Here is a 19,617-nt window from a genome sequence, read left to right as displayed (position 1 = left end):
TCAATGTTCTATGAAGGGACAAATTTAACCCACAGTTTGTGGGGAATGAAACATCAACATTGGTTTGTGTTGAATAACTTAGGCTATGTGATGCATCCACATACAGGGAATGAAAGGTTGCTAGAGGATACAAAACTATCCTGCTGCTAACAAGATTTTTTTTTCTGTTTGTATGTGTAGATATGACACCCAAACGCAATTCTGTGCAGAAAGACCCAGATGCAAGTTACAGCCGTAGTGGTCGGCGCATTAAACCACCATTGCATTACTGGTGTGGACAACGAGAGTTTGTTGATCGTAAACTAAATGTTACTATAGAAGAGGGTGGAAAAAACTACTTGAGTATTGTAAGACTTTTCTGCATGTTATTACCTTATCATTGTTCTATAATTGTTTAAAAAGTATCGAAGTTAAGATGACTTTTCTATGCCACAGCCTCTTAATTCAGTAGTTTTTGAACTTTTTTCTATTGTGGACTACTTGGTAAGGATCGCTCCTTGAGGATAAGGATGGTTCAGTGGTGAGCATTCTAGCTTGGTACTCGGGAGATGTGGGTTCAGTTCTCTGATCTGCCACAGACTCCTTGTATTACCTGGGCAAGTTATCTAGGGCTGGATTTTCAAGTGCCTAAAGAGCCAGATATCTGCCTCTGTAGGCATCTGAAATCCCTTTTGAAAATCTGGCCTTTGGTTTCTCTGTGCCTCAGTTCCCCGTCTGTAAAATGGGGATAAAAGGGCTGTGCTATCTCACAGGGGTGCTGTGAGGATAAATACTGTGACACTGCACCCCATATTCTTCATAGTTCTATTATGATATGATTATGGCATAATTAAGATGCATTTTGTACAAGATAAGTCATGAGAGGTGTCATTGGAAAAGTTATGATTTGCTGAATATGATTATCCTATTTGCATGCATGTATCATTTTTGTATCAGCAGTTTGAGCATTGGCCCGCTAAAGCCAGGGTTGTGAGTTCAATCCTTGAGGGGGCCATTTAGGGAACTGGGGGTAAAAATCTGTCTGGGGATTGGTCCTGTTTTGAGCAGGGAGTTGGACTAGATGACCTGCTGAGGTCCCTTAAAACCCTATGATTCAAATGTAGTTATACCTGGGTAACACCCACTAGTCTAAATAGCTGGTTGTAAGGGGCCTATTCAGGGTAACGGGCCATTTGAAAGACCAATAGGCCTTAGGAGAAGCTTATCCCCCACTGGCTGAGCCTTCCTGAGAACTCTTCAGACAGCATGTAAGTAATGGCTGCTATGACTCTACAAGGACATGTGACCAGGCCACATGATTCTGGACTCCATCTTGGGATGTCAGTATTTTTCCACAAATTGGTCTGGGAGCCAAGCTTTGAAACAAAGGGTTCTCGCCATATGCTAGAGCCATATAAGGCAGGGAGTGACATCATCTGGGGTTCTTCACTTCCCAGACAAGACGACCCCTGGAAACAGTTGAGGAACAAAGACTGAACTGGGGGAAATGTTGGACCCAGGGATTTCTGTGTATAAAACATACGGGGATTCCAAGCTGCAAAGCAAGTGTAGCTTGTGCCTTAAGAACTTACAAGTCTGCATGTACCATCAGTTAGGGTGAGAATCTGCTTGGGGGAAAATCTCTGCTTGATTACCACAAGTGTGCATTGTTCTCTACACTGAGGGAGAGGTGGACCTGGTATTAAACCCGCATACTGGCCAGATTTGGGCAGGACAGTACAGGCGAGTCTCATCTTACACGGGGGTTCCGTTCCGCGGTCAGCACGTAAAGCGAAAACTGCATATAGTCAAAATTACATTGAGTTGAATGGCGGGCGGAATCGCCTGCACTACAGGTACAGTATTAAAATGTTTTTGTTTTTTTTTGCCGACCGCATAAAGCTGAAATCGTGCATGTTAAATGCGCGTAAGATGCAACAGACCTGTACTGCTCTGGGGTCCCAGGCTGGGAAGCTGGTGGTTAGAGAGCCTGCATGTAACGGAAGTTGGGTGTGTCCCTACCTGTGTGAATGCTGGTCAGAGTGCAGGCTGGAGAGCTTTGGCACTTGTCACAGCAGCACAGTGTGAGAGCGAGCCCAGGCTGGTGGGTCAGAGGGCTCAGTAGTGGTACCTCAGTTCTACGTGGCACCCTGGGGGGAACTCATCACAAATACCTCAGATTGTGAGGTGCTCTCATACTATGGTAATGGGGGCCATATAAGCACCTGAGAGAGATTCCGTTGCAACCTCAAAATGCTCATTCCACAAATATTGATTATATTAAAAATGTAACATGAGGACAGCACTAAAGAGAGAAGATGAAAATAAACTCATGCCAGTGCAGTAGGCATTAACATTTTTTATCTGCGCTGTTTAATTTAACTTTCTCTCAGTAGGTGGAGGACTTCACATTCATTAGGACCAAATGTTCCCTCTTCTCCTGTAGCTCTTTCTGATCTGATCTTCCCTAGTCACTTTGCAGTTTGGGTCAGTCTTTTGTGTTTGGAACTGCTGGCTAATTCTAACATACTAGACAAATTTGATCATGGTTGAGTTTAAGTGAAAGGAAGATGTTGTTTCTTAGTTGTGCATGGGCTTAAATGGGGCTGCTGTTGTTGTTGGGTTTTGTTTTTTTTTAAGCTTCATTGATCTAAAAAACCTCTGGAAATCTTAAGAGGACTGGACTTTGCTGTAATAGCTAGCTGGTGCCATTGCTTGAAGATGCTGCTTTGCCATTGTGATATAAACGGCTCCATAGACCTCAGTTTGAGACTCACTTTCTTAGTTAAAGTGGTCCTATCAATTAAAGGAAACCTGATCTACTATTTTGGTCTCACTGTGGTGTCCCTTGTGGAATTTGTATGAGCATCAACATTTACAAAATACTACTGATGCAGTATAGCAAAATACTGTGCCATACAGTTTATTACTAACACCTCCAGCCCTCCATTTCAGAGTGCAAAATAAATAATATATGGCTTGTTGTTCCTTACTGGTTTTACTATAGCTGATGTGTATAATCTCTGGCAGACACATTTCTCTTCTTATTTTTCAAGGTATGTAGTAGTAGTAAACAAGCCAAAAAGAAAACCATATCCAGCTCCCCAAAGAACAACAGAGAGGATACAACAGAGACAAGTGAAGGAAAAACTAAAAGCCAATCTAAAGGTAAGAATGGCCATGTGTTTGCAAGCTACTGAGTGTATTTCCCCCCCTGAAATAATTGTAAATGAGGAAGATAGTCTATTAAATGTGGGCCTATAACAAAATCACTATGATGGGGTTGATATTAAGAACTTTTAAAATCTTGATTGCCAGTTGATTTTTTTTAATAATTAAAGCAATACTGTCCATTAGTTTTATGCCAAAAAGAATGATAGGTGGTGTGAAAATAGAGAGGGGATACAAACTTCATGAATAGACAGATTTGCTGTCTGCCATAAATTGAAATGGAAACAGGTTGATTAAAATTTCTGCTGCTATGCTGTGAATCTGAACACATCAGACTTAGTGTTGTCAGTGTGCGACACTGAAAAAGGAAAGAATAAACAAAAGTTCACCAATCTAGCTTCATTTTCCAAACTGAGTGAAGTGCAGAAAGTAAGCGGCCTGCGTGAATAGGAAAAAGTACATTTGATCATCAATTTTTAAGTCTTTTGGGAAATATACAGTAAACCCATTAAACTAAGTGTAAAAACAAAAGTTAGTGTCCTTTTTGAAGCAGCTAGAGCAGGGGTTGGTAACCTTTCAGAAGTGGTGTGCCGAGTCTTCATTTATTCACTCTTATTTAAGGTTTCGCATGCCAGTAATACATTTTAATGTTTTTAGAAGGTCTTTTTCTATAAGTCTATAATATATAACTAAACTATTGTTGTATGTAAAGTAAATAAGGTTTTTAAAATGTTTAAGAAGCTTCATTTAAAATTAAATTGCAGAGCCCCCCAGATTGGTGGCCAGGACGCGGGCAGTGTGAGTGCCACTGAAGATCAGCTTGTGTGCCATCTTTGGCGCACGTGCCATAGGTTGCCTACCCCTGAACTAGAGCATCTTCTATAGAATTCTTTATTGCATGAAGGGAATATTTCATTTTGGCTGGATCTAATCCAAAATAAAACTCATGTAACTGAATGATTGAGATTGAGTAAAACAGTAGCATTTTCTATTGACTTTATGTTCCATATTTATTCAGTTTCTTCATGTTGGAATTAACTCCTCAAGATTCTCTTTGTGGTTTTGATAGTCTTAATTTACTCAGCAGTTTGGATGGATTCTATCAGTTGGGAGCACTTAACTGAAACCTAGCAGATTTGTTTTGTACAAGGAGCTCTGTCCCTGGCCAGGCATGGCTGCCCCATTCTTGTGAGCAGAAGGGTTTTTGCATTTTTAAATGGAACTACTTCCTACTGGACCAATTCTGCTTCTGTTATGATGTGAGGGCTCTCATTGACTTCAGGGAGTAGAACATGTCCTTAAGCAGTTGAGGGAGTAGGATTCTTATCAATTGAAATATCATGTCCTGATACAAGAACTTGAAGAGACAGATGTAATGAGTGCAACACATCCTCTTTGACCTAGAACAGGCTGTCAGCTTACTTGGTGGCAGAGATTTTTGGGGATTGGATCCTCCTTGTCTGTCTTGTTACAAGTAGGTTGACTTGTGCAAGCAAGGTGGATTTGAAAGGGCTTCGGGGATCAGGAAGACATACAGTCTTGCACTTGTTTATGACTAGAGCTGCCTGTTTGTCACAGCAGTGGAAAAGTCACGCACACAATGATTTCTCTCTGATTTTAATAAAGCACCCATGAAGAGGGGAAGGCCTGGTGGGGAAAGAGTGAGTTCTCCCTATATTCAACCCTGGGAGTGGTGGCTCCTGTGTCCCTACGAAACCTGAGCGGTGCTATCGACCTGTGTGCTAGGCTGCACTACCTGGAGTGGGGAGTTGGGTCCAGCTCTGCGGGGAACAGGAGCCGCCGCTGCCCAGGATGAGTGCGGTGTGAGTTCAATCTCAGGCACACACACCCTACCACCCCCGCTCCAGGCCTCTCCTCTTTTGTCAGTTTTCTTTAAAATAAAAATATGAACCTGTGACTTTTTCTACATTTACTGTGACTTTTGGAAATTTATATTTTTTTTTTCAATTTTTTGGTTGAGCATGAGGTTACATTCTCTTCCAAGAAAAAAAGGAACTTCCACGTTCTTTGATAGTCTGAGCATGGTACCACTCAAACCTTACTTATTAACACCTCTTCCCAAGCCTCTTAGCCATAAAATCGTAATAATTGAACTGTATCTATTTTCTGATAATTGGGTTCTTTAACTTAAGCTTGAAATATATTTTTATTGCTCACTTCCGTGAGCATGAAATGTGCAGTGAGGCTGTTCTATAGATTTCTTACTATACCTAACTGAAAATGTGTTTATGGTGTAGATTGGGGGGAAAAAAATTCCATGTTTCTCTTTGATCTGTGCAATACATATAAGTTATTAGCATGAAAATGTCTTGGAACACAACTGATATATTTAACTCTTATCTAGTGCTTTTCATCCATAGATCTCAAAGTATTTCACAAAAGAAAATCAGTTTCCCCCTTTAAAATGGGGATGATATTTAAGTACAGAAAAGTTAAGTATCTTGACCAGGGTTCCGCAGCAGGTCAGTAGCAGAGCCAGAAAAAAGAGCCTAGGTCTCCTGCCTCCTCATTCAAGTGCCCTGGCTGCTGGACCATACTGCCTCACACATATACTAGGTAGCATCTGACTTTCCAGAAGGGTTTTGAAAATATAAGCCTCAGTGGAGTCTCAGTAAATGGAAGTATATGCAAGAGTGCATAATTGGACCCGTAGGGTTATATTGTACCCTCCCCAAGGCATAACCCCCGAGATGGACCAGAGAGCTCAAAAAAGTTTGCCATATTCACCTGGTGGAATTTTCAACTAATGCTCATGTTGAGTATGAGTTTGCACCATAGCCTTCAAATGCTGGGCAATTAACTCTTTCACAACCTGGAAAGGATGTCCATGCAAGGTGCCTGCAGCTTGCCTATGCCATGTCTTTCTCATGTATGGGACAGGACAGTACAGAGTCGGAGTTAACGCTGCTTAGCGGCACTAATTCCCACTGATTTTACAATATTATTTCTGTATGTTTGGGAGGAAAGCTGGCTTCTGAAGGCAGCTGCTTCCTAGCCCAGCATGAACTGATGGACCCCCTCCTGACCTGTGGAACCCTAGCCTCCTATTAGTCTGATGGAGAGACTTCTGTGGAGTCAGGGGATTTGCACACTGGGGAGTTGCTGCTTGCCTCTATCCTGTTCCACTAGCTTCTGCCAGTAAAAGTGGAAAGGAACATCCAGCTTTAACAATTGTACAAGGAGTTCAATATAGCTGCTGTAGGGGGCGTAAGTCATAGTAGTTTAACAGCATGCAATGCTACATCACAAGTAAAACCTGTCTTGGTGTATGTGAAAACAATCTATATAATATTTTTTCTTTTAGGAAAAATCTATGAGAAGAGAACCAATTTCGAAAAAGAAATTGGGTCCAGTGACAAAAGAGACCCTAGATGTTTTATTTCAGATCCTGATGAAAGTGACTCTGAAGCGGAACTTAATAATATTGATAAAAAGACTGTTGTATTGACACCCTTGAAGCATAAAAAAATGTATCGAAATAACCTAACATATAATAGCCAGACTGCAGAGCAAAGTATTTCAAAATATGGAACTGAGACCAGAAATTGCAAAACAAACTCAAGGAGAGAGCTAAAGACTTGTAAGTATTCTCTGAGGTCACTGAAACAGTTTTGCCAAGACAAACTGTTTACAGAAGAATCCTTAAGCAAGGATGAGGAAGACTCCAATGAAGATATCCCTCTATCTATCAAAAGGAAAACAAAACCCTCTTTGGAAAGAGAGATTTGTAATTATAAATCTTCCTCCGATGCTAAAAGTTCACAGAGCGATGCAAAGAAGAAATCGTCGGAGCAAAGAAAAATAGAAAATTCCGCAGCCACTTCCTCCCACAACAGACAGTTAAGGATAGATCTGTCTGATCAGAAGAAACAATCAGAAGTGGAACCGAAAGGGAAGGCTCCTGCTGGTGGGTCCAACAGTGCCCCTTTGATTGACAGGAGAGTAAACACAAGAAAAGCGAGTATCAACCCTCTAACGTATGTGTTTGAGTCAGAAACTGAGACAGAAGACCGTGATAGAGAATTTCAAATAAAAGAAAAGAAATCAAAAGTATCTGCCAAAAAACCTGATAGCAAGATTATCAACAGTGCAAAGTCTTCAGCGGTGAAATCAAAGGAATCTGACAAGAGAGAGGAGCAGAATTTCTTGGAGTCTTTTCCAGGTGCAACTGAACACTGGACTGAGAGAGAACTACAGAAGCTACACAGGCAAGCGGTTATGCTTGGTAACAAAAAATAGAGCAATTTGCCTGGACTTTTAAGCAATGTATTAGACATGAGCAATTAGATTTGCTTAGCATCGCTTTGATTACTTTTCAGTCAAGGTAGAGTAAGATGTACCAGTTACACTACTGTGTGTTTAATATTTACTTAGACTATTCTGTTTGTTTTTCATGTTTCATTTTCAGTCCTTATCTCTTTCTTAAATTTGGAACTGTCTTTTTCAGACTTCTTTTTAAAAAAGACCATGAACTTTGAGTATTTCTCCAGACAATACAATCCTATACACCTTTAAGGAAAAAAAAAAATGAAATGAAGACACAGACAATGTAGGTTTTGGTAAAATAAGTTATGCAAAACTATTAAATTTAGAATATCAGGGTTGGAAGGGGGTCAGGAGGTCATTTAGTCTAACTCCTCTGTGCAAAGCAGGACCAATCCCCACACAGATTTTTACCTCAGTTCCCAAATGGCCCCCTCAAGAATTGAACTCAGCACCCGGGGCTTAGCAGGTCAATGCTCAAACCACTGAGCTATCCCTCCTGCATAGCTCAGTGGTTTGAGCATTGACCTGCTAAGCCCCGGGTGCTGAGTTCAATTCTTGAGGGGGCCATTTGGGAACTGAGGTAAAAATCTGTGTGGGGATTGGTCCTACTTTGCACAGAGGAGTTAGACTAAATGACCTCCTGACCCCCTTCCAACCCTGATATTCTAAATTTAGAGTAAAACAAATTTTTCTTTAACATGAGTCTCCTGTTTTTTTTAAATATTCCCTTCCAGGGTTTACAGCTCAAACCTATTACAGCATTGTGCCAGTGTAGGGAAGCTAGAAATTTAAAATGACTAGAAACAAAATAGAAACTCACTTTTTGTAGTGGGAGTTAAGATATGCAAAAAGTAAATGATACATGTTGTACAAAACCCCCATGGAAATTAGGTTTTTAAATTCTTCAGTTGAAGGTGCTGATGTTTCTAAGTGTGAAAGATTTTTCACATGAGGAAATGGGGAGGGAGCAGGACTGGTTAGCTGAAGGAACAGGTGAATAAAAGGTGACATGATAGAAGCAAACAAACTAAAGAATGGGATAGAGCAAGGGTAGGCAACCTCTGGCACGGGTGCCAAAGGCGGCGCACTAGCTGATTTTCAGTGGCACTCACACTGCCCGGGCCACTGTTCTGGGGGGCTCTGCATTTTAATTTAATTTTAAATGAAGCTTCTTGAACATTTTAAAAACCGTATTTACTTTACATACAACAATAGTTTAGTTATATATTATACATTTATAGAAAGAGACCTAAAAACGTTAAAATGTATGACCGGCACGCAAAACCTTAAATGAGAGTGAATAAATGAAGACTCGGCACAGCACTTCTGAAAGGTTGCCGACCCCTGGGATAGAGAAAGCTAAGTGGGAACTAGAACCTGTTCTCTCCAAATACAATAGGAAGGGGGATGTTAAAAAAAATAAAAACTAACACTTACAATGTACAGGGAAATTAACTTGTGGTACTTATTACCACAAGGCAGTGATGAGGCCAAGAGCTGAGCAGGGTTTGACACTTCTGTGAATAATAAGAATGACTACAGTTATTTTAGGATTAAAAAAAACCTTAAAACAAATAAATTCAGGTTTTAGTGTATAAAAAACTACTCTGCCTGAGATTCGGAAGAAACTCCACCCATGTACAGGTCACTGCATGATTGTCTGTTATGAAGGTTTTACACCTTCCTCCAAAATGTCTGGTACTGCCAGCTGTTGGAGGCAAGATTCTGGATTTGATGGACCATTGGTTTGGTCTAGCAATTTCTACATTCCTAAGAAAAGGAGTTCGTCTTTTTTAAAATTTGATTTAATTTTTTTTAAACCTAACAATTTAAATGTTAGATTCATTCTGTCTTATGATCAGAGGTTTGACTTTTGAATGAACACGTAGTTCAACCAATTTCTTTTGGCTATAGATTACATTTTTTGCTCTGTTTACAGGGCTGTTGCTTCTTTTCCAAAACACAAGAATGGCTTTTGGTTGGATGTAGCAATGGCTTTGGGTACTCGATCTGCGGAAGAATGCCAGCAGAAATATATGGAAGAGCATCAGACAAAAGGTTCCAAAAAGCATGCCACAAAGACTGCATTAGATAAAAAAGGACAAAAAGGTACTGGCCTTTCTGCCCAAATCATGTTTGTTTCTTCTATTTCTTCATTTTTCTGATTTTCAAGCAGTTGTTTTTTAATTCAGTCCACACTAAGCAGGTGAACTTACACAGAAGTGGTATTATTGCATGTGTAGTATGTAAGTTGATAGTGATGCATTTTCAGCATGCACATTGGATTTAATCCAGTACAGCCCCCGCTGAATAGAATCTAATAACAGCTGTCTATAAATCTATAGTAGTGTTAGCCCAGTGAGAATTGAGGTGGTGCACAACATTTGCAGCAGCCTAAACTTCCTCATTCTGAAGGTAAGGCTGCCCGTCCGGACCGCTCTCCAGGCTGTGCACCATCCGTGCCATCATCATCACACCTGTCAGCCAACCACCTCAGGTGCTCACAGGGACATTCCTCATACTCCAGGACATACCCTTTCTCCCATTGGTGCATCTCAAACTGTTCGACCTGCATTCTCCGCTGCTTGTTACAATCGAACCACCCACTCTGGTGGATAACCCATCCCTGCTCCAAAAGCAGCATTTCCAAGCTGTGAGTTCCAGGCCTATACCAACGATTCCACCACTCCTGGAGGCTTCATCGGACTCCAACAGTTTCTCTGAGCTGGACCTGACATTCTCCCCTGCTTCCAGGAGAAGCTCAGACTCCTGTGCCCACGCATCTCACCCCCTAGCGTGTGACCCAACGCTGCTGGCTTGGTACCGGTACACCTGTGGCCCACATACCCCCAAGTCCCAGCCATATCCATCCCTGCCCTCCTGGATTACCTCTTAGAGCTCAAAATGTCAGGTTTTGCCCTCAGCTCTGTCGGGGTCCTTCTGGAGGCACTAAATGCCTTCCTTCCCCCCCTGTGGATGTACACACTGTTACACTCACCCCACCACTGTTCACTTCATGTGAGGCCTTCTCAATAGCTTCCCTCAGATACTAAAAGTTATGCATCTATGGGACCTTAATCTTTCCCTCTCTACCTTCCCCAAACCTCCCTTCAAAACCTCTGGCAACATGCTCCCTCTCACATCTCTCCAAGAAGGTAACCTTCCTCATGGCTATCACATTGGCCAGGAGGGTTATCAAACTGGCAGCCATGATGGCTGACACCCCCCCCCCCAAAATTTCATAGGGACAAAAGGTTTCCTTATGACTGCATCCCAAGTTCCTCCCAAATGTGATGTCAGAATTGTTCTACCGCAACTGATCTGTTCACCTTCCAGTTTTCCATCCTGAGCTGCATTCCAGTCCTGCAGACAGGACTCTTCACTCCCTTGATGTCCGCCGTGCACTGGCTTTCTATCTGCTCAGAACTCGCTTCTTTCATGCCTCTCCCAGACTGTTTGTGGCTGTTGCTGACTGTTCCAAGGGCCAAGCCCTCTCATCCCAGTGAATTTCAAAATGGGTTTCGGGCTGCGTCTGTGAATGTTATAGGCATCCAGCACCCTGCCACCTGCCGGCATTATGGCACGCTCAGTGTGGGCACAGGCATCCACATCTGCCTCCCTCGCGGAGGTCTCCTGGCAGGCATCTGCCAGGTGGTAGTGTGCTGTTCCATACATACTTTCACAACCTATTACAGCATCTCCCATTTGATAGTCCCCATGTCTGTTCTGAAGCTTTAATGTTAAATACTCAAACTGTAATTTATCAGCTGTGAGAACTAAGTGGCTTCAAATCTGCTGAGGGTGGAAGCCTCGTTGAATTGTACAAAGTTAATTCTGAAATGAGCATTCCAGAAGCTGCTGAATCTCTCTCAGGTCTGCTCAGTCTATTGCACAGAAGATCTGAGACATAGTGAAGTCAAAGGCACCTGAGCTCACAGATTGTACAACAGAAACCTAACATCTTTCATATCTGATATGCAAACACAGAATATTTCTGCTTAAATGACCAATAAAATAGCTAAAAAGTTGATGTTTACAATGCTGCCACAAGGCTGCAGAGTCAACGTCCAATTGAGATAAGGGCTAGACACACTTTTAAAAAAAAGTGTAAATTCTATAGAAACTAGAAGTACAGGGAGCAGGAAAACGCCAAAGATCATAAGACTGAGGATTTTGCATCACAACAGTATTGTCTATAACTAATAATCTGCAAGACCAAATAGCATAGTCAATAACTCTGAACAAATGTAATATGTTGGCAGATTCAGATAAGAAACAGCCGGTAATGATAACTGCTAAGGTGGGAACGTTTAAAAGGAAACAACAGATGAGAGACTTCCTGGAGCATTTGCCAAAGGATGACCACGATGATATTTTCAGTGCAACACCCTTACAGAATAGAAGAGTAAAGGTAAATCTGTAATTTAAAAAATATATTAAATTAAATCTTCTATTTTAAAAATATGCCCATTCAATTTCTTGGATCACAGGTCAGTGACTTTGTGTTGGGAGAAGGGGCTTATATCTTTGACCACTTATAGCTGAGTGTTGAAAATTTGCACCTCCAGTGTAAATAGATTAAAGGAGACTGGCAAAGGAAAGAAACTTGTGTCCAATTTTTGTTGCTTTATGATGTGTAAAGAGATTCTGAAATATGTGTGTATGCTCACTCTGTCAGTCTCTCACAAAAAACTGTTTCTGGTAACTTTGAAAATTGGGGATATTGAATGTGGTCCTTCCTGGTTTTGCTGGAGAACTCTTAAAAGCTCTCAGTTCTCACACTAGACATTCTGGGGCATACTGAGTATTTTAACAAATACCTTTTCTCCCAAGTGTTTCTTACATATTTGAGTAAACAGATGTCAACAATTCAAAGGCGTTGTCCACTGTGTAAAATAGAACCAGTGACAGAATTTTTTCTTGCCCACACCTGCATCTAAATTAGGTTTAGCCCAGCTTCAGTTGCAGCTGTTGTCAGCAGCGATTCCATTTCATTGTGTAGGCCAAACTGCTTACAGCCCAATAAATATCCTTTCAATCAGTTTTCGCCCACTTGTCTACCTTGGTCGTCTTGGAAGACTAGAGAATTATTGTTTGACACGACTTGAATTTCTAATCTTTTTATTTTAAAAAAAACAAGCTACTGTCCTCTGCCCCCACACGTTTTTTTTAAATCCTGCTTTGTTCATCTTGTATGAAAAGTTGCTTGAGAATAGGGAGAAAGCCCCCTACCCAATATCTTTTTTCTGGGTACACTGCTGGGTATTTATATTGTTTGTGGTAATATGTTTTGTGTACTTGCATGCCTAACTTTGTAGTAGAACCCAAAAAAGGATTGGAATTAAAACCACTTGCTACTAGGCATGATGGAAACAGTCTACCTTTCCGTCAAGTAAGTGATAGTGGTGCCACAATATTCTTCCCAGAAAGTTAAAGTAGTATGGGCTGGATGAATGTGTGACAAAGTTCCTCCTCTATCTTGGTGGGTCCTGCGCTTATTGGCGGATTTGCTCGCCTCACAGATTCACCCTGTGGGTCGGGAAACAGCCCAGAGACCTTCCCCTCTGGTAGAAGCCACAGTCCAGGTCAATTCCTCCTGTGTTTGATCAGGAGTTGGGAGGTTTGGGGGGGAACCCGGGCCCGCCCTCTACTCCAGCTTCCAGCCCAGGGCCCTGTGTACTGCAGCTGTCTAGAGTGCCTCCTGGTACAGCTGTGCAACAGCTACAACTCCCTGGGCTACTTCCCCATAGCCTCCTCACAACACCTTCTTTATCCTCACTACTGGATCTTCCTCCTGATGTCTGATAACGCTTGTACTTCAGTCCTCCAGCAGGATGCCTACTCACTCTCAGCTTCTTGCACGCCTCTTGCTCCCAGTTCCTCGCACGCACTTCCTCTCCTCTGGCTCCCTGGCTCCCCCTGGCCTGACTGGAGTGAACCCTTTTATAGCATCAGAGGGGTCTTAATTAGAGTCAGGTGCTTAACTGCCTCACCTGACTCTTAGCAGCTTAACTGGAGTCAGGTGTTCTCATTATCCTGGAGCAGCCCCTGCTCTGGTCACTCAGGGAACAGAAAACTGCTTATCCAGTGGCCAGTATATCTCCCTTCTACTACTACTACTCTGCTGTTCCCAGCTGGCCTGGGTCTATCACAGTGGATAGAAAGCTGGCTAGATCATCGGGCTGAAGGGGTAGTGATCAATGGCTCCATGTCTAGTTGGCAGCCGGTATCAAGCAAAGTGCCCGAAGGGTCGGTCTTGGGGCTGGTTTTGTCCAATATCTTCATTAATGATCTGGAGGATGGCATGGACTGCACCCTCAGCAAGTTTGCAGATGACACTAAACTGGGAGGAGTGGTAGATACACTAGAGGTTAGGGATAGGATACAGAGGGACCTAGACACATTAGAGGATTGGGCCAAAAGAAATCTGATGAGGTTCAACAAGGACAAGTGCAGAGTCCTACACTTAGGATGGAAGAATCCCATGCACTGCTACAGACTAGGGACCGAATGGCTAGGCAGCAGTTCTGCAGAAAAGGACCTAGGAGTTACAGTGGACGAGACGCTGTATATGAGTCAACAGTGTGCCCTTGTTGCCTAGAAGGCTAACAGCATTTTGGGCTGTATAAGTAGGGGCATTGCCAGCGGATCGATGGATGTGATCATTCCCCTCTATTCGGCATTGGTGAGGCCTCATCTGGAGTACTGTGTCCAGTTTTGGGCCCCACACTACAAGAAGGATGTGGAAAATTTGGAAAGAGTCCAGCGGAGGGCAACAAAAATGATTAGGGGGCTGGAGCACATGACTTATGAGGAGAGGCTGAGGGAGCTGGGATTATTTAGGCTGCAGAAGAGACGAATGATGGGGATTTGATAGCTGTTTTCAACTACCTGAAGGGGGTTCCTAAGAGGATGGATCTAGACTGTTCTCAGTGGTGGCAGATGACAGAACAAGGAGTAATGGTCTCAAGTTGCAGTGGGGGAGGTTTAACTTGGATATTAGGAAAAACTTTTTCACTAGGAGGATGGTGAAACACTGGAATGGGTTACCTAGGGAGGTGGTGGAATCTCCATCCTTAGAGGTTTTTAAGGTCAGGCTTGACACAGCCCTGGCTGGGATGATTTAGTTGGGGATTGGTCCTGCTTTGAGCAGGGGGTTGGACTAGATGATCTCCTGAGGTCCCTTCCAACCCTGATATTTTATGATTCACAGGTTAGTACAGTGGGAAACTGATAAGATTTGGTAAGATCTTATTTATAACATTCCCTTAATGGGCATCAAACTTTGGAAGCTGAAGTGCAAGCAGAAGATGTGGACTCCTCAGAAGAGGTGACGTTGCTGTGTCCTGGGCATGCATTCTAAATCTCTAGTATACTAGCTGGTTTCTTGTCCTGCAGGACTGAGAGCCAAATTAACCATTTGCTTTCTAAGAATAGGAATTGCAGGGAAGCTCTCTAAAAATGGAGTCTTTCCTTCACACATCGGCTAGTGAAAGTCTTACTCATCGCATTGCAGTTTGCCACCAGGCTGTAATTATAGACTCTGAGCTGAAAATATATTGGTTCGCAAGGCTCTACTGTCTTTACCTCACTGCAACTGAAGGTTCACCACGGCTTCAGTTCTCTTCCTGAAGAGAGGCGTAAGAAATTTTAAAGACTGTCTTTACTAAGCATCGCATAAGGCCTGCCTTTGACACCCATAGTGCAGCAGTAAAATCAGTTGCCCCTGGGATATGTGCTCCTAGACATGCTTTGACTGCAAGCGTCTGGCCTTCAATCGAAAGTACTGCAGAGACTTGAACTTCCAAAGAAGTATCTAAGAAATAGCTAGAATAGGCTCCTTTAAGCTATGGTTAGCAATGTCACCAGGTTCATTTCCCCAACCTCCTCTTGTCACATAGACCCTCAAATAAATCCTGGTGCACTGTCTTCAAGAACCTTGATGGTAATGGTTTTCCCAGCGACTACTCTAATCTGACTTTCTTGGGCAAATTTGAAGAGGAAGTGACATGAAATCTAGCAATACTTTCCCTGTCAGGACATGTTAGGTCCCTTTCAATTCACTTCCAGACCTGGCTATGGCTCAGAGACTGTTCTGAGAGATGTTGTTTTAGTGCTTGTTTGAAGACAAGTTGAATATGAAGGGAAGTTTCTTTTATAAATCTAAAATGAGGCAGGTAATAAAACTGTCTGGAGGTGTAGTTACAGTTAGGATTTTTATTCTGTAAGTGAGATCCAAGTGATGGTTAATTTTCTGTGTGACTAGCAGTTGTTGGTGATGGAAAAATTCCACAGTTGTGTGGTCTGATTATTTTTTTTTAAAGGTGGGTGTTCCCTTTGCGTGTACATACACCTGCATGCATGCTTTTCAAGCCTTGTCTCGTGTGTACAGACAGACTTAACAAGCATAACCCTGACAGCAGCCATTAGTTTTTAAAACGTGCACGTGTAAAATTGTGCATGTATAAAAGGAGGCTGAATTGAGGCTTATTTAAAAACCAAATCCATCTTGTGGCAAGGAAAACTTAATATGGATTGAAATATCTTGAAAGTTGCTAAATAAAATCTTAAGGCCACTTTTAAATCTCTTCCCATCTCACTCTCAAAACCCAGTCCAATATTCTTGGTGTCTGCTAAAACAAAAAAAAGTGCTGTGGCTTTTGCTGTGCAGATGAAGAAGGATTTGGCTGCTGGCTATTTCCAGTCTGTGCTCCTTACGCAGAGACCAAAGAGGGGAAAGCAGAATAAGTAAGGTGCATCTTTAATTCACTGTCGTAGATGAACAGGTTTCTAAAAGTGCTAGTTCATTGATGAGGATGATTATGTGATTTTTCTTGTAGCTCCCAACATTCCGGGAAAGCCAAGATGATGATGTCTTCCAGCTTATGGACAGCAATCCAATCACACCTTCCTCAGCTGTCTTCCCCTTGGTAAAAACCCCTCAGTGTGATCACATTAGCCCTGGCATGCTGGGATCTATCAACAGGTAAGAGCTACAAACAGCTGTTCATTGTGTAATGCCACAAAGAGTTTCTCAGTTGTTTTTCTACTTAAAAGGAATCGATTTTGCTTCCTTAGTTGTACAGCAGGGAGCAGGTTCTGATGGGCATTATCTCCACTGTTCAGGCTCTACCTTTTTCATATAAATTGCGTTTATTGTTGTACAGGTGTTTAAACTTTACAACCAACGAGTAAACTTTTAAGAAATTTAATATTTTGAAGCTGGCTTGGATGGCACCTGGGATTCAGAATGTGTCAGCCTTAAGGAAATGCAAAATTACAACGTTTAATTAAGACATAGCAAAACAGTCTCCATGCTTCAGAATTGAGGTCCAGGAAGTGTTAGAGGTGAATCTCAAGAGTTTATATCTTAAATAAAAACCCAGCATTTGAAAGATTCTGTAAGGACACAACAGAACGTTCCTGCTGTGTTTAATTGTCATTTGACGTTGTTCAGGTACATTGTTATATTTCTCTCTTTTTGGTGTGGGGTTGGTTTTTTTTGGCCTTCCTCTGAAACATCAGTAACGGGCAGTTGTTGGAGTTGGGATATTGGTTTTGCATGCAGACTAGGCTCCTGCATAGGAAATCCTGCATTCCTGTGAATTTTTGGTTGGACAGAGAGAGAGATGTTTAACAAAATTGCTCATGCTATTTGAACTATGTGAACTTGAAAATAAACATCTAAGAAATTACAGAATTGATTGTCCTTTTTCACTCTTAAGATTAGTGATTGAGCTTCATATTTAGCAGGGTTTTGGTGCTGGCAGTGGTATTTCTTCAAAAAATCTGAAGAAATTTGGTTCAGAAGTTAACTTGTGTCATTTTCAGTTGCTTGCAACTGAATGTTTGGAAGGGGGAGCCATGAGTGTTGTGTTTAGGCAATTTGCAAAAAGGAAAAACAGGGACAATGTGTTAGCATTTAAAGATGATTTAAGGGCCAAATACAGCACTTCACTTGTATCCCTTCAAGTATTTTTAGCTTTAGTTCCAAAACAGATTTCTTTATACCAAATGGGAAATTAGAAAGTGCAAAAAAAAAGCATCTTGAGGGCTTGCGAGTTAGTGCACAATAAAGCAGCCCCGAGCGCCCTAGCTCACTCCCTGTCCACACTGGCAAGGCACATAGAGCGCTCTGACTCCACGGCTACAGCGCTGCTGGTTCTCCACCTCAGCAAGTGGAATAACATTTGCTGTGCCTTGGCTACAACGCCTGGGCGTCAGTATGAACGAGATGTTGGGTTACTGTGCTCTGAACAGCCTCCGGAAACGTCCCATAATCCCCTTAAGTCAAGTGGCCACTCTTGTCATTGTTTTCAACTCCCGTAGGAATGCGGAAATGCCCTTTCAAAGCTCAGTTTCTGACTGCGGGCATGCAAGCCATTAGTGTGAAATGCTGTGTGAGAGAGAGGTGGGGGGGGCAGGGTCTGCTGCTGTCTGAACTTACAAGACAGCATGCTCACGTGCTCTCAGCCCCCCAAAACCCTACTCTCTCCCCCCCCACATACACACAACACACTCCCTGTCACACTCCACCCCCATCCCATTTGAAAAGCACATTGCAGTCACTTGCATGCTGGGATAGCTGCCCATAATGCACCGCACCCAATGCTGCTGCAAGTGCCACAAATGTGGCCAAGCCAGTGTGCGTGAAGCTGTCAGTGTGGGCAGACTGCAGCGCTTTCCCTACTGCGCTCTCCGAAGGCAAGTTTAACTCTCAGCGCTCTACATCTGCAAGGGTAGCCATGCCCTAAGTGTGGAAAATGTGAAGCAGTGTAGGGTTTGTTGTATCTGTCTTGGGGGTTTTTGTTAGTAGTCCGCTGCCAGTGTATCTGAGTGCCTTTCACTTCATTCATGCGTGGAGTTCAGTGTGTGTATGTGGTTTTTCTTTTTAAGGTAAAAATGGGGTTTGAGTTGTCATCAGCTCTTTGATGTTTCCTCTTTATCCATTACATATATAAGATAATCATGAGAACTGGTGGATAAGGCTTAGATGGTAGCACAGTACCTGCCACCCCAGAGCACTTTAGGAAAAGGTTAGCTGGGATAGCTCTACTGGCAAACCCCTTCGTGGGAGATGCAGCTTATACTGGGAAAAGTTCCATGGTCTGGAAGTTAAAGCTTAAACAAATTCAGAATTTTTTTTCCCCCTCTTCACAGTGAGTGTAAGTAGCGACTGGAACAACTTATTAAAGGTTGTGGTGGAGTCTCCATCACTGGCAATTTTTAAATCAAGATTGGATGTGTTTCTAAAAGATCTGCTTTAGTTCAGACAGGAATTATTGCAGGGAAATTCTATGGCTTCTGTTATGCACGGAGACCAGTTGAGAAGATCACAGTTCTGGCCTTATGATCTATGAAAGAAACTTTTTTGGGAGTATAACTGCATCTACACAGTTTACAGCAGGGCTTTTTGCTGGTATAAAAATGTCCTAAAGAACTGCATCCCTAACCACCACTATTATACCAGCAAAAGTTTGTAGTATAGACCTGGCCAAAGCTGGTTGAGAACCCTCAGTAGCTCCTAGAAGTCCTGAAGTAGAATTCCTAACTACTGTGGCTGATACAAAAGGCTTCACTTCAGGGTTTGATTGAGGAAAAAGCAGGTTCTTGGTTGTTAAGCTTAGCGAGTGCTAACTTCTGAATGGAAGGGATAAGCACTATATTTTTAAAGGATGCTGACTGTTTCACTGGGATCTCACTTCAGAGAGCTGTTGCACATTCTGCCTATATGTTACTATAAAGTTTATTGTACAATTCATGCACTGAAGTATAGTGCTGGATTTTTAAAAAATAAGACTAAAGATGTTATCCATTTTTCTTTAAAATGGTTCAGTTACCTTTCTGCTTTAAGGGGTAACTAATTTATAATGGCTGTAATTGTACCAACTGGAATCTACAGACTAGATACCCCAGTAGTACTGACGGAACTGTTTGTATTTACAGGCATGATTATGATAAGTATGTGTTTAGAATGCAAAAGAACACACAAGGCAAGAAGGGTACCTGGGACAACATCAAGAAGAAATCGGTAATGTTTTTTTCCTGTAATTTGAACTGAAAACTAGTAATGCTAGCATGGAGTATGTAGCCATGAGTTCCTGTGCTCTGTTCCTGCTGCTGAATGGAATCAGAAAAACCCCACAATTGCAAAGTTGTGATTAGAGACCTACTTGTTAT

General features: G+C 42.2%; 1 protein-coding gene across 2 annotated transcripts in view; it reads left to right on the top strand.

Moving 5' to 3' along the window:
* Positions 1-19,617, top strand: part of MIS18BP1 (MIS18 binding protein 1) — a 36,500-nt gene that overhangs the window by 13,751 nt on the left and 3,132 nt on the right. For both annotated transcript variants that reach the window (XM_045012373.1, XM_045012372.1), the window contains exons 8-14: positions 181-347; positions 3,036-3,147; positions 6,476-7,379; positions 9,377-9,546; positions 11,700-11,848; positions 16,278-16,423; positions 19,384-19,468. In XM_045012373.1, the coding sequence (XP_044868308.1) occupies positions 181-347; positions 3,036-3,147; positions 6,476-7,379; positions 9,377-9,546; positions 11,700-11,848; positions 16,278-16,423; positions 19,384-19,468 (1,733 nt within the window). The remainder of the gene's footprint in view (positions 1-180; positions 348-3,035; positions 3,148-6,475; positions 7,380-9,376; positions 9,547-11,699; positions 11,849-16,277; positions 16,424-19,383; positions 19,469-19,617) is intronic.

The sequence above is a fragment of the Mauremys mutica genome, chromosome 4, assembly GCF_020497125.1.
Source record: "Mauremys mutica isolate MM-2020 ecotype Southern chromosome 4, ASM2049712v1, whole genome shotgun sequence".
In the NCBI taxonomy this organism is placed as follows: Eukaryota; Metazoa; Chordata; order Testudines; family Geoemydidae; genus Mauremys; species Mauremys mutica.
This window is presented reverse-complemented; position numbering and strand designations above follow the sequence as displayed.